Source organism: Meles meles, chromosome 21, assembly GCF_922984935.1.
Source record: "Meles meles chromosome 21, mMelMel3.1 paternal haplotype, whole genome shotgun sequence".
NCBI classification, from domain to species: domain Eukaryota; kingdom Metazoa; phylum Chordata; class Mammalia; order Carnivora; family Mustelidae; genus Meles; species Meles meles.
This window is the reverse complement of record NC_060086.1, coordinates 31,988,981-32,001,299: the sequence shown is the minus strand read 5'-3', so window position 1 is coordinate 32,001,299 and position 12,319 is coordinate 31,988,981. Positions and strand designations below refer to the sequence as shown.

At 46.3% G+C, this 12,319-nt stretch overlaps 1 protein-coding gene across 4 annotated transcripts in view; it reads right to left on the bottom strand.

The window, feature by feature from the left end:
- MYH11 (myosin heavy chain 11) overlaps positions 1-12,319 on the bottom strand; it is a 110,153-nt gene that overhangs the window by 38,500 nt on the left and 59,334 nt on the right. For all 4 annotated transcript variants that reach the window (XM_045993786.1, XM_045993782.1, XM_045993783.1 and 1 more), the window contains 5 exons: positions 11,823-11,915; positions 10,538-10,601; positions 8,815-8,913; positions 5,455-5,598; positions 975-1,070 (listed from right to left, as the gene is read on the bottom strand). In XM_045993786.1, coding sequence (XP_045849742.1) covers positions 975-1,070; positions 5,455-5,598; positions 8,815-8,913; positions 10,538-10,601; positions 11,823-11,915 — 496 coding nt within the window. The remainder of the gene's footprint in view (positions 1-974; positions 1,071-5,454; positions 5,599-8,814; positions 8,914-10,537; positions 10,602-11,822; positions 11,916-12,319) is intronic.

The window sequence follows — 12,319 nt, the reverse complement described above, 5'->3', positions numbered from 1 at the left end:
ATGGTTTGCACGCGTGTGACAGATGATACACAGTGTGATTTTAGGATTTTGTCCCGTCTCTTTGAACGGGGGCTTTTGGTTTGTCGTTCCCTGAAGTTTTCTCCTCGGTGAGAGAAGTCTTTTCACTTGCCGTATTTTGGAGTGTACCCCCATGAGAAACATGACAGGTGCAATGAAGGGGAAATTCCAGGAGCTTTGGAAAGCAACGCAATATACAGCCCACGCCGGTGGCGCGCCAACAACAGGTGGACAAGCCAGGAGCGTCAATCACCCTTTTGGCTCAGGCCCCCCACAAGCAAGGGGGTAACCATGCAACCTTTCCGTAATACAAAACACTGCTTATTTGCAGGTAAGGCTGTCAATTTTAGAAAAAAAAAATACAGGATGCTTAGTTGAACCGGAATTTCATATGAACAACCAACATTTACAAATTATGTTCCAAATATTGCATAGGACATACAATGTATTATAAAATTATATAGCTTGTAATACTAATATTTGCTGCTTATGTGAAATTCGGGTTTTACTGGGCATCTTGGATTTTATTTGGCAACTCTAATTGCAGAGAAACCTGAGCTCTGTCTCCCCAGCACGACCATGTGTGCCATGAGCAATGGGGCTGTTCTTATAGGGTTTCTTGATGAACCCCAGGCCCTGGCAGATTGCCCATATTCAGAAATATTTGTTTAACAAAACAAATGATGGGGTTGAGGTTGAAACTGATGCTCCCTAAGGATCCTTCCTGCCTGATCTAAAACTATCAGATCCCCCCCCCGCCCCCCAGCCCACGTTCTGATTCAAGAACTTCCCACTGTGGGATCATCAGCAGTAAAAATTCTAACAAAGACAGAAGTCAGCAAAAATAAGTTAGTTTAGCTCTTGTTAACACCCTCACCCAAAAAACAACCAAAGACTTCATGTGACCCTCCTTCCCATCACAAAGTTGTCAATTATTGAGAAAAGGCAAGAAGAACCTGTGTTATCTGGCATGGATGCCTGGTCTGTGTTTCTTTCCTTCTTGAAGACGATATTTCCAAGCTGCAGGACAGATGACACCACCTTCAGTATAGCTGGGTAAGAGGAGAAGAGCAGATGAAACACAGATGTCAATGCCAAGGTGCTCTGGAGGTTTAGAGTCGCAAAGTTATCAGGGACCTTGGAGCCAACTTACATCTTTCTCCCAAAAAGACTCAGTTCTGAGCTCCTAAGTCTAGGAAAAAGGCAAACCAACCTAATTCCCTGCTAACACGGTAGAAAACCTGGCTGGGGATAGCAGAACACATTCAGATGGTCACTAAAAATCTTGTGTTACATAGGAATACTGTGCAGCAGGGGCCGGACCAACCCATTCACCAATTCTGGCCCACTGCCTGCCATTGTAAATAAAGTTTTATTGGAACGCAGCCACAAACATTCATTTGTATATGGTCAGTAGCTGTTTGGTGCTACAACGACCGAGGTGAACAGTTGCAACAGAGATTATATGACCCACAAAATATTTATTATCTGACTGCTTACAGAAAATGTTTGTCAACCCCTACTCTACAGCAAGGAGAATGAATGATTCACAACCAAACAATAAAACTGTTGTATCTCGCAGATGTTGAACAAAAGGCGCCAAATACAAACAAGAACATCAGTATGTAAGTCTACTAACAGAAAGTTCAGGAACAGGGAAAGTTATGCTGTTAGAAGTCAGGGTAATGGTTAACCTTGTTTGGGGGAAACTACTAGAAGGGCTATGGGAAACTTTAGGGGGCTGTTGGTGTTCTCTTAGTTTAAATGGGTGTGAGGAGCACAGGTATGTTCAGTCTCTAAAAATGAATCAAATTGTGTACTTAGGATATACACAATTTCCTAAATGTAAATTATATGTCAATAAAAGATATTTAAAGGGGCGCTTGGGTGGGTTAAGTGGGTTAAGCCTCTGCCTTCAGCTCAGGTCATGATCTCAGGGTCCTGGGATTGAGCCCTATATCAGGCTCTCTGCTTAGCTGGGAGCCTGCTCCCCCCCGCCACTCTGCCTGCTGACTTGTGATCTCTCTGTCAAATAAATAAAATCAAATCTCTTAAAAAAGATATTTAAAGAGCAAAAAACAAAGCAAAGCAAAACAACAATCCCCATCCTTCTTAATATTGTCTGGCTGAGAATACAAGATACTTACGCTAGGATTGAGAAGGGGAAACTTTTTCCTACTTGTTATCCAAGAGTCTTCAAGTAAAACAATGTGTTCCCAGACCCTTGGAACACTTCTGACTCCATACACAGCCACGTTACTGTTAAAATGGCTCCTACATCTGACATCCCCAAAAGACTGTGAGTTACTGGAGAGTGGGGGACTGTCCTATCATCTCTGTCTTCTCAAAGCGTCCTTCAGGGTCCAGACACACATGGGGAGGGAGGGAAGATGGACAGAGGTTGAAGGATGGAAGGATGCATGGATGGATGGAAGATGGATCTGGATGCATGGAGGGAAGGAAGAGAGGAAGATGGATGAATCAATGGTTGGACCAGTAGATGGATGGGTTGATCAGTGGGTTGACGAATAAATGGGCTAATTGATGGGTTGACAGATGGAAGGGTGGAGAATGGAAAGCTGGATGCTTGCCTTTAGTAGAACACACATGCAAATCCCCCATAGTTCTGGCTTCCAAGAAGAAATCACTGAGTTCTGCAAACAAAGCCTGAGATCCCAGTCTCCTCTGGTTCTTCAGGCCAAACTTGGGGTGCCAACCCTTTGCAACAGCTGCCCTCCCACCTCAGGGACTCTGGCCCAGCTCAGCAGGAGGAAGGTCCAGTTACCGACCACCCACCCATCTGCTCCCACTCACTACTGCAGAAACCCTTCCTCCCCAAAAGGGTAGAGCTTCTTCTGATGGGAAACAACTAAGGCAGCGTCTTTTAACCATACCAGAGGGGCTTTGTCAACTGCTAAGTGTTATACTAACAGTTTTTAAACTCTAAGTTTAAGCTAAGGATTGCTTAAATGCTTACAGGGCCCAGGGAAGGAGTGTCATTCAGGGGGTCTCAACCTTGGCACTACTGAAATTTGGGGCCAGATAAATCTTTGCAGGGGGCGCGGTTCGTGCTGCTCCCTGTTATCCCTATAGGATGTTTAGAAGCATTCCTGGTCTCCAACCACTAGGTGGCAGCAGTGTTCCCTCTCCTGAGCTGCGAGAACCAAAAATTGCCAGGGGAGGGGGCGGGATATTATCAAATTCTAGCAAGATGCTGGGCCCCGGGGGTCTGCTCTCTGTGGTGAAAGCGGGGGGATGCGCAAGGACCAGAGAAGGGCTGAGGACCTAATGGGTGGCAAGCTGCTGCTCTCTTCCTTTAAGCCGTTAGGAGAATTAAAAAGGGACAGAGAAAAGGATCAACTTCTCACAGTGGGATTCCATGGCACTGAAAAGGACACCAGTCCACATTTTAGAATACACTGGGCTCCTTCTAGCCTTGATTTCCATACCCTGGTTCTGACACAGATTTTGGAAAGGGTTTAAAGGACAAAAACCACCTTTCCACACACAAACACAGAGCACAGAGAATCACACAATAAGGCTTGGGAGTCCCTGAGACCCGAGAGGGAGTCCCAGCTCCACCAGCAACATGCTGTTTGTCTCTGGGCAAGTTTCTTCACTTCTCTGGGCCTCAATTGTCTCATCTGCAGATTGGGGACAACAAGGGCCACATCGCTGGGTTCTTCTGATATTAAATAAGGCATATAAAGCACTTAGCATATTGCTTTATCTCCTGATGTCTTCACTTTAAATATATTAGAAATATTTCCACAAGTCCCTGTGGTTCTAAAACAATTCAGAAAGCACTCGTTTTCTTTCTTAAGGCCAAATAATAATTGAATAAATCCTTGCTGATCAACATTTCTGGTTTTTGTTATTGAACACAGGACATCTTGGTGCCTTTTCGTTTTTTTTAAAGAGGCATTAGCAAATGCTTGGCACACAGTACTTAATCTGTGTGTGTGTGTGTGTGTGTGTGTTTGTGTGTGTGTGTGTGTGTGTGTGTGTGTGTGTGTGTGTGTGTGTTTAAAGCAGAGATTAGAAGTAAAAACGACTCGTGTCCCAAATAAAATAAATCCTTCTGGGAGAGCCCATGCCATTCAGGAAGGGATGCTATTACCCCCGGATTCTGCTGTGGGGCTCTGGCTAAAATCCACAAACACCACCCATTTGTCCACTGGCCCATGGAGCCTGCTTTTTCTGGGCCCCCAGTTATCTCGAGGGAAGCTGCCCTCTAGACTGCATTTCAGCAACCTTAGCACGATTCTGGGGCTCCAAAGGGGTGTGGGCGTGGGAACGAAGAAAAATTTTCCACAACCGTGTCCTAGTGTTCCCAAAAGAGATTAACCTTGGACACTGGGGCACGTCTAACCCAGAAGGACAAGTATTTCTTTTTTTTTTTAAGATTTTATTTATTTATTTGACAGAGAGAGATTACAAGCAGGCAGAGAGAGAGGGGGAAGCAGGCCCCCCACCAAACAGAGAGCCCGATGCGGGGCTCCATCCCAGGACCCTGAGACCATGACCTGAGCCGAAGGCAGAGGCTTAACCCACTGAGCCGCCCAGGCGCCCCAGGACAAGTATTTCTTAAAGCACAGTGAGTGTGGAAATCAAGATGATCTCTTTGAGCTTTTTTGGTCTCAGAATCAAATGTGTTTCTTGGTCATTGGCTGGTGATATTGATCAACATGGGTCTATGACCAGAACACGCTTTCCAGGAAGAATCCAAGAAAGCGCCTTGCCTCAGTTACTCCCCCAACCCCTGCCCATCCTGGGCCCGTATGTTCTTGAGAAGGCCAATGTCCTCTCCAGCTCCAGCTCCGGAATGGAACAGAGACCATAACATAAGCCACTTAGAGCTTTCCAAAACCCTGGGATCACTGTGAATAACTCAGGAATATGCATATCAACCTAAGCCCAACCAGTAAGAGTCAATGGAACTCCATCCAGGGACTCAGACAAGGAATCCAGTCTGTTTTGCAGGACATAAACCCAAAGGATGTAAGGGCTGGAGCCTCAGCAGCCATTCTGCTGCCAAGAAATGGCAGCCCATCTAAAGACAATATTGCTCATAGACCAGGTTCTAGAGATATCCTTTGAGTCCACAGAACTCACTGTACCTGAAACCCCTATCCCTGAACTTTCCAGCTCTGCGAGTGGATCATTTTCCTTTTTGCTTATGCCAATTCCGGTTGCTTATAACTGAAAGAGTCTAACATACGAAGCCACTTTTCTAAAACACCAATAAGCCACCTACGGTAATATTACTTTTCCTTTGTTCCTTTTTTTTTTTTTTTTTTTTTTAGGATATGGAGGGAATCCAGCAAGTAGAAATCTGTCCTAACCAGAGAAGAGCCTCTAACTAATTCTGGTGACCCTGAAGGCATGACTCTAGGTCCCCTCACCAGCCTCCAGTCTCAAGGCATGAAGACTTACACAGCTGCTCCTCCTCACTGAAGCCCATAATTGCCATGGCCTCCAAGGTTTCTTGGAACATCTCATCATCCTGGGCAGCTGGGATGGGCACAAAGCCATTGGAGAGGAATGTATAGTTGTTGAAGCCCTCCAAAAGCAAGTCATCTAGAAGGAGAGGAAGATGGGATGGTGGTCAGGAAGATGGACTTTGAACATGAGAGGCAGGAACCTGGTGAAGGGTCTGGATAAACTGGATAAATTTCTTAAGCAAAATCACTAAATTTGTTCCCTTTCCTGAGACTTGTACAATTTAAAACCTTTCTTTTACTCTATCACACAGAAGGCATCACCAGCCATCACCAGCCTCATACCGTGGTGCAGGCTGTGCACTGCTCCAAGGTACCTGGCAGCTGAAACCTAGTCTTAGTTCCACCTGCTAAGCCACATCCCCTGATACAAGGTTGCATCTAGCAGGACGGAGGGACGCCTTTATCCCAGCTGCCCCCAAACACCCTGCCTTTAGGAACAAAGCTGCCTGAATAATTAGATCCATATTTATCCATCCACTTATGAAACTTTATTGCATCATTAATATGCATGAATTTTAAATCATTACTGTCAAAAGGCTTTTAATAAAAACACCATTCCCTATTCACCCTTTTTCCAATTCCTACCTTATCCTATGGTACTGCTTTTCTCTCTTTTAGCTGTTCTTCTGGTACTTACCACGATCTATTTAACAGCTAAATATAAATTATATATAGCATAGGCTTGTATACACTATATGTCATATATTATATAGGCTTATACAAGTTATAATGTTGTATTTAGATATCATCTAAATACATATCCATTAAACTGGATATTTCAACATGAGATATTATCTATCGATCACCTGTAATGGTGGATAAAGATTTAGCTCTCTTATCATATCTAGTCTACTGGTTTGTTTTTTAAGATTTCATTTATTTATTTATTTAGACAGAGAGACACAGTGAGGGAGGGAACAGAAGCAAGGGGAGCAGGAGAGGGAGAAGCAGGCTTCCTGCTAAGCAGAGAGCCCGATGCGGGGCTGATCCATGACCCTGAGATCATGACCTGAGCCAAAGGCAGACGCTTTAATGACTGAGTCACCCAGGCACCCCTCCTGGTTATTTTTATAAATAAAGTTTTATTAGAAACCACCCCACTCCCATTTCCTTGTCTCTTTTCTGTGGCAGCTTTCATGTTACAGGGGCAGGCAGATTTGAGTAGCTGCCACAGAACCCATATGGCCCCTCAAACCTAGAATATTTACCATCAGTCCCTTTAGCAGCAACATTTGCCAACTCCTTGTTTGGAACAGGAAACATAGTTCTCTGTAAAGTGGTATTCTGTGGTTACGGTTGGTTTCTGCTCTTGTTCATCCCCTCCCCCATTTATAACCGCTTCTCTTTTTCTTGTGCTATCTGCTTTTAGCACACCCTACAATACAACAAATGTCCTCTTCCAGATCAATCTTTAATGAGGCTGAATTTGACTGTGGTTTTGGAGAAAAGTCAATCAGATAGTTTTCTTTTTGAACAAAGGTCTTTTATGGGTCAAGTCACTTGGAAAGTGCCCGAGGTTAAACTGACCCAAGAAACCAGTTAACTCCAGCCTTTGGGTTAGCCACCATGCCTGATTAAAGTCACAAGGATTTGGGTCTTGACCAAGATTTCATTATCCAGACTCTGGGTAAACTTACAAATATTTGATCCTCTCTTTCCAGATCTAGCATCAAGAATAAAAATGAAGGGTGCCTGGGTGGCTCAGTGGCTTAAAGCCTCTGCCTTTGGCTCAGGTCATGGTCCCGGGGTTCTGGGATGGAGCCCCGCATCAGGCTCACTGCTCTGCGGACAGCCTGCTTCCTCCTCTCTCTCTCTCTGCCTGCCTCTCTGCCTACTTGTGGTCTCTGTCCGTCAAATAAATAAATAAAAATCTAAAAAAAAAAAAAAAAAAAAAAAAGAATAAAAATGACCCCAAGGAATTTTAAGAGTTAGCTTTATCCTTGCCCAGTTGTTGGAAGACTAGAGACAAGAGCACAAACCTGGAACCCAGATCACCAAACAAGCAAACTGTTGACTTTGGTTCCAGAGAGATGGAGAGATAGACACATTTCTCCCTGGGCCACCTCACAATGTCCCACACTGTAACTGATAACTTACCTAATTTCCAGTGTACAACATCTGTTCAGCATCTCCCCCTTTTATTCAAAACTGCCCTACTTCAGACCCTATTACAAGCTCCAGACCGCCAAGCGTCGGGATTTAAGAGTGAATGAGGTCGCCTCCTAGTGGCAGAATATTGCACTACACCTCATCACCACGAAGATACCAGCGCACACATCCCTTGGATAAATGTCTTTCTTTTTTTTTTTTTAAAGATTATTTATTTATTTATTTATTTACTTACTTACTTACTTATCAATCAGAAAGAGAGAGAGTGAGCACAGGCAGACAGAGTGGCAGGCAGAGGGAGAAGCAGGCTCCTTGCTCAGCAAGATGTGGCACTTGATCCCGTAACACTAGGATCATGACCTGAGCTGAAGGCAGCTGCGTAACCAACTGAGCCACCCAGGCGTCCCTCTTGGATAAATTTCCTAAGCAAAATCATTAACCCTGGGCCCCAAAAGTGATGGGAAGCAAAGTTTGTATTGCTCTCATAAAATGTTAGTCTTAAAATTATTACTAGAATTTAGGCTGTATTATCTATATATTCCTCTTTTCAGCTATGTGATTTGTATATTCTTTGAAGAGTAAATTACTGGAGATTCAGAACATATAACAGCCTATATATGACATACAGTATATACAAGCCTATGTTATAGATCATCTATATTAAGCTGTTAAATAGAGAGAGAGTGGTAAGTACCAGAAGGAACAGCTAAAAGTGATAAAAGCAGTACTATAGGGTAAGGTAGGAATTAGAAAAAGGGTGAACAGGGAATGGTGTTTTTATTATAAACCTTTTGACAGTAATTGATTTTTAAAATTCATGCGTACTAATATGTGATAAATTTCATAAGTGGATGGATAAATATGGATCTAATTATTCAGGCAGCTTTGTTCCCAAAGGCAGGGTGTTTGGGGGCAGCTGGGATAAAGGCGTCCCTCCGTCCTGCTAGATGCAACCCTGTGTCAGGGGATGTGGCTTAGCAGGTGGAGCCAAGGCTAGGTTTCAGCTCACCAAAAGGAGATGAGGAATTACACTCTTGCCACCCAAAGATACTTATTCCCTGGACAGCAACTGAGGCTCTGGTTTAATAGCCAATCTATTAACCCTGGATCGTGATGAATGGGATGGTTGAACCCCATCCCTCTGCCCCCCCCCACCAGTGATGCATTCTCACAGGTCACTTACTTTTCATCTTGTCCTTGGCTCCCGCAATCAGGTAATAAAAGATGTGGAATGTCCTCTCGTCTCTGGCTTGGCGAATCGCCCGTGACTTCTCCAGCAGATCTGGTTTGGGGGAGGAGTTAAGGATTCTGGGGGTATCACAGGTGTTCCCCTTGCCAGAACCTATCTTTCCTCTCCCATCTCTGTCTCACCAACAGCAGGAGAGAAGATCTCACTTAAGCCTTGCCAACTATCCAAGGAAGTAAACGCAATAGGGAGACCGAGGGTCAGGGAAGGAAGTCATTTTCCAAGAGCATGCAAAAAGAATGCGAACCCACCCCTAATTCATTAAAGGAGAGACACCATTCCACTGTGGTGCACCATGGAGACACAGGGGTCCCGGATTGTGGGGGACGGCACACGGGTGGCTGGGCCATTGTACCAGGTGGATTTCTTCTTCCATAAATGCGATGTGGCAGGATGTTAGGGCAGGCCCACCTGTGCCGTGCAAAGGGAGCAGCACTCGCCTTCCTGGAGCCCCAAAATTTAGCCGAGCAGTCGCGTCCGCTGTCCCAGTCCACTTCCAACTGTGCATCCTTAGAAGGCTTGTTAAAATCCAGGGGGCCGGCCCATCCCTATAGCTCTGAGTCTGCGGGTCTGGGGCAGGGCCCACGGCCTGCATTTCTTACAAGCTCCCAGGTAGCACAGGGGCTGCTGGCCAGGCTACGCACTATGCCAGCTGCGGATCTGAAAGGCAGAAGCTGAGGCCAGAGGGAGGGGTCTCTGCCTGGGACTTGCCATGAACATAATAAATGAACAGCTGAGAAGAGTGAGCAGAGGTCTGAGAACAGGCTATAAGACAGACTCTTCCCTGGATGGGCCGGCCATGCAGCCCCAAGATCGTGGGGGGTTCAGCCCATAGCAGGCACCTGGTCTCAGAGAGGCTGGGCTGGTTGGCGGTGGGGCCTGCTTCCTCCAAAGCAGGAAGCTGTTCCTTTACATCTGAAAAACCTGAATTCCACTGGCCCACCAGTGCCCAAGGCCTGCTCAGCGGCATCCCAGCACAAGCTCCGGGCCCGGCTGGGTCCCTCTGCAGAGACTGCTTCTCCACCTCTCAGAGTTGGGCCAGAATTAAATGAGATACTATGTGCCAAAGGCCTAAGCCAGTGCTCAACACACGCAACCCCGGTGGAAGGTTAACGATCATCAGAATGCCCGAAGTTCCACAAACTCTTTTCCCAATGCTCGGGCCAGAAGTGGTTTGGAATTTGCTAGATTTTGGACAGACCAATGTGGATGCTCTGTATGAGTATCATAGGATACTCTCAGTGGCTCTAAGAGAGCTCACCGATACACCTGCAAGAGATACCACTGTTCTCCTAAGAGAACTAGACCGACTACAGACAGCCTCTTGTGAGCTCAGCAGCTGTTACCATCTGCTGAGTTTCGGTTTTCAGAAGTTGCTGGATTTTGGAATTTGTGGACCTGTCTTGTCAGAGGTCACTCAGGTAAGGAGAGGTTAACCCCAGAATCAAATGCGGGCTGTTTGGGACTCACGTTTGTGCGACAACCACACTGCAGTGCCTGCTGTCCAAAGACTACAACCCCAGGGCAGATGTGTTCTGGAAGGAACCCAGGAGCTCGGAGGTAGAGGGGCAGCTCGTCCACCTTTCTGGGCCTCTCAGGCTCGGGGCAGGAGGTGGGTTGCCGGGCAGGGCCCGTGTGACCCAGGATCAGCAAAGGATACATGTCTCAATGTTGGCTCCCACGATGTAACCAGTGACGTCAAAGTTGATGCGGATGAATTTGCCCTGCCAACAAGAAAACACAGCTCACGGGGTCTCCCCAGCCTCAGCCCCTCAGCCCTGCACTGTAGGCAAGTGGAGGGAGAGAAGTCAGGGAACATTTGAGGTTCTTGGTGGAGGACAGACAGAGCGTTTCTTGCAAACACTCAGAACCTCACAGGTCAGCATGTCAGAAGGAACCACCATCTGCTGAGCTGGGATGATTTCGAGCCTTGCAGCAACAGAGGAACTTATAAAACACATTCGCAAATCAATTTCACTTGGCTCTTGCAATGCCCCTCAGCTGGTCATGGTTATCCCCATTTTAAAGGTGGGTAAGCTGAGGTCAAGAGCAGTAGTGTGACCTGCCCAATGGGCCAGTGCTCCCAAGAGAAGCCACAAGTAAGGAGGACGCCAGTTTTGTGGCAAGTTTTGTGGCCAGGGGGCTCCCTCCCTGCCCAGAAGCAGGCAGGTCCCACCATGATACGAGCCACCAGCTCAAGTTCATCCAGCTGGAAATCAATCCTCCTCTTTGGGACAGGTGAACCAGGTCTTTGAATCATTAATCACCCACTTTCAGGGCTCTCCGGCCCCCGTGAGGCTCCAGTGAGAAAGGGTGCCTCTTGGAGACTGGGGAAGCATGTGTGGGAAGGTGGCATTTTCTGTCTCACATACCTTCATCACCTCCCCAACTAGACCACAAGCCTCACGAAGGCTGGAACCACTTCTGAATCATTTGCTACAATTCACGTTTGCTGAGCCAGACATGAGCCTGGCTCCGCATCTGGTCTACTGCAGGTGCTTCATAAAAACCCACGGAGCCAACAAAAAAGCAAGATGCATATGGTACATATAACTGTGTTTGAACAATTATACACAGTAGGTGCCTAATAAATACTCACTAAAGGATGTACGTGCCTACTACATAGTAGCTGTTCAATTTGCATTTTGCTGAATACATGAGTGAGTATTAAGTGTCTAGCACCTGCTAGGTGCTCAGTAAATATTTAATGAATTAATGTCAAATGCCTTACAGGTGCCTAGTATACCAAAGGTGCTCAATGAATATCTGAAGGAAGGAAGAAAGGAAGGAAGGAATGAGTAGCAGGAGCCCTTGCAGCCTTGTAATGTCATGACAGGACTGAAGATATGAGCACAGCGCTGTCGAGGGTTCACCTCCCCCCCCGTTCGGTCCCAGGCTCCGCACTGTCAGGCAGGCGAGGACACCACAAGAGTTTTGCTACTTACAAATCGTGAAGAGTTGTCATTCTTGACCGTTTTGGCATTGCCAAAAGCCTCCAGAATCGGGTTTGCTTGCAGAAGCTGCTTCTCCAGCTCACCCTAAAATGTATTCACTCTAGTTAGTGGAGAGAGGAACCCAGGCAGTGACAGTTCTGCCCTAGATGGAGGTCGTTCCAAAATTCTGCCCTTAACCTACAGGTCCTCTCCTAGCCTATCTCCTACCCTGTTTGAGACGCCGAGGCTAAGGTCCAGATTTACTCAAGGATTTCAGAAGAGAAGCAACTGGCCGGGCTCTCTTATAGCTAGGGTATTTGTTCCCTGGGAAGGCCACTTTCTGACCAGGGCTTGCTCATCTATGAAATGCCATTTCACTGACAACCACTGCACAACGTTGAGGACATCATTTACATCATAACGAATTGTGCTCCTTGGAGCTGTGCAGTGCACAACCTGCACTGCTGTCCATGGCAGTTCTGCTGCTGCTCATATTTAACAAGCAGCTG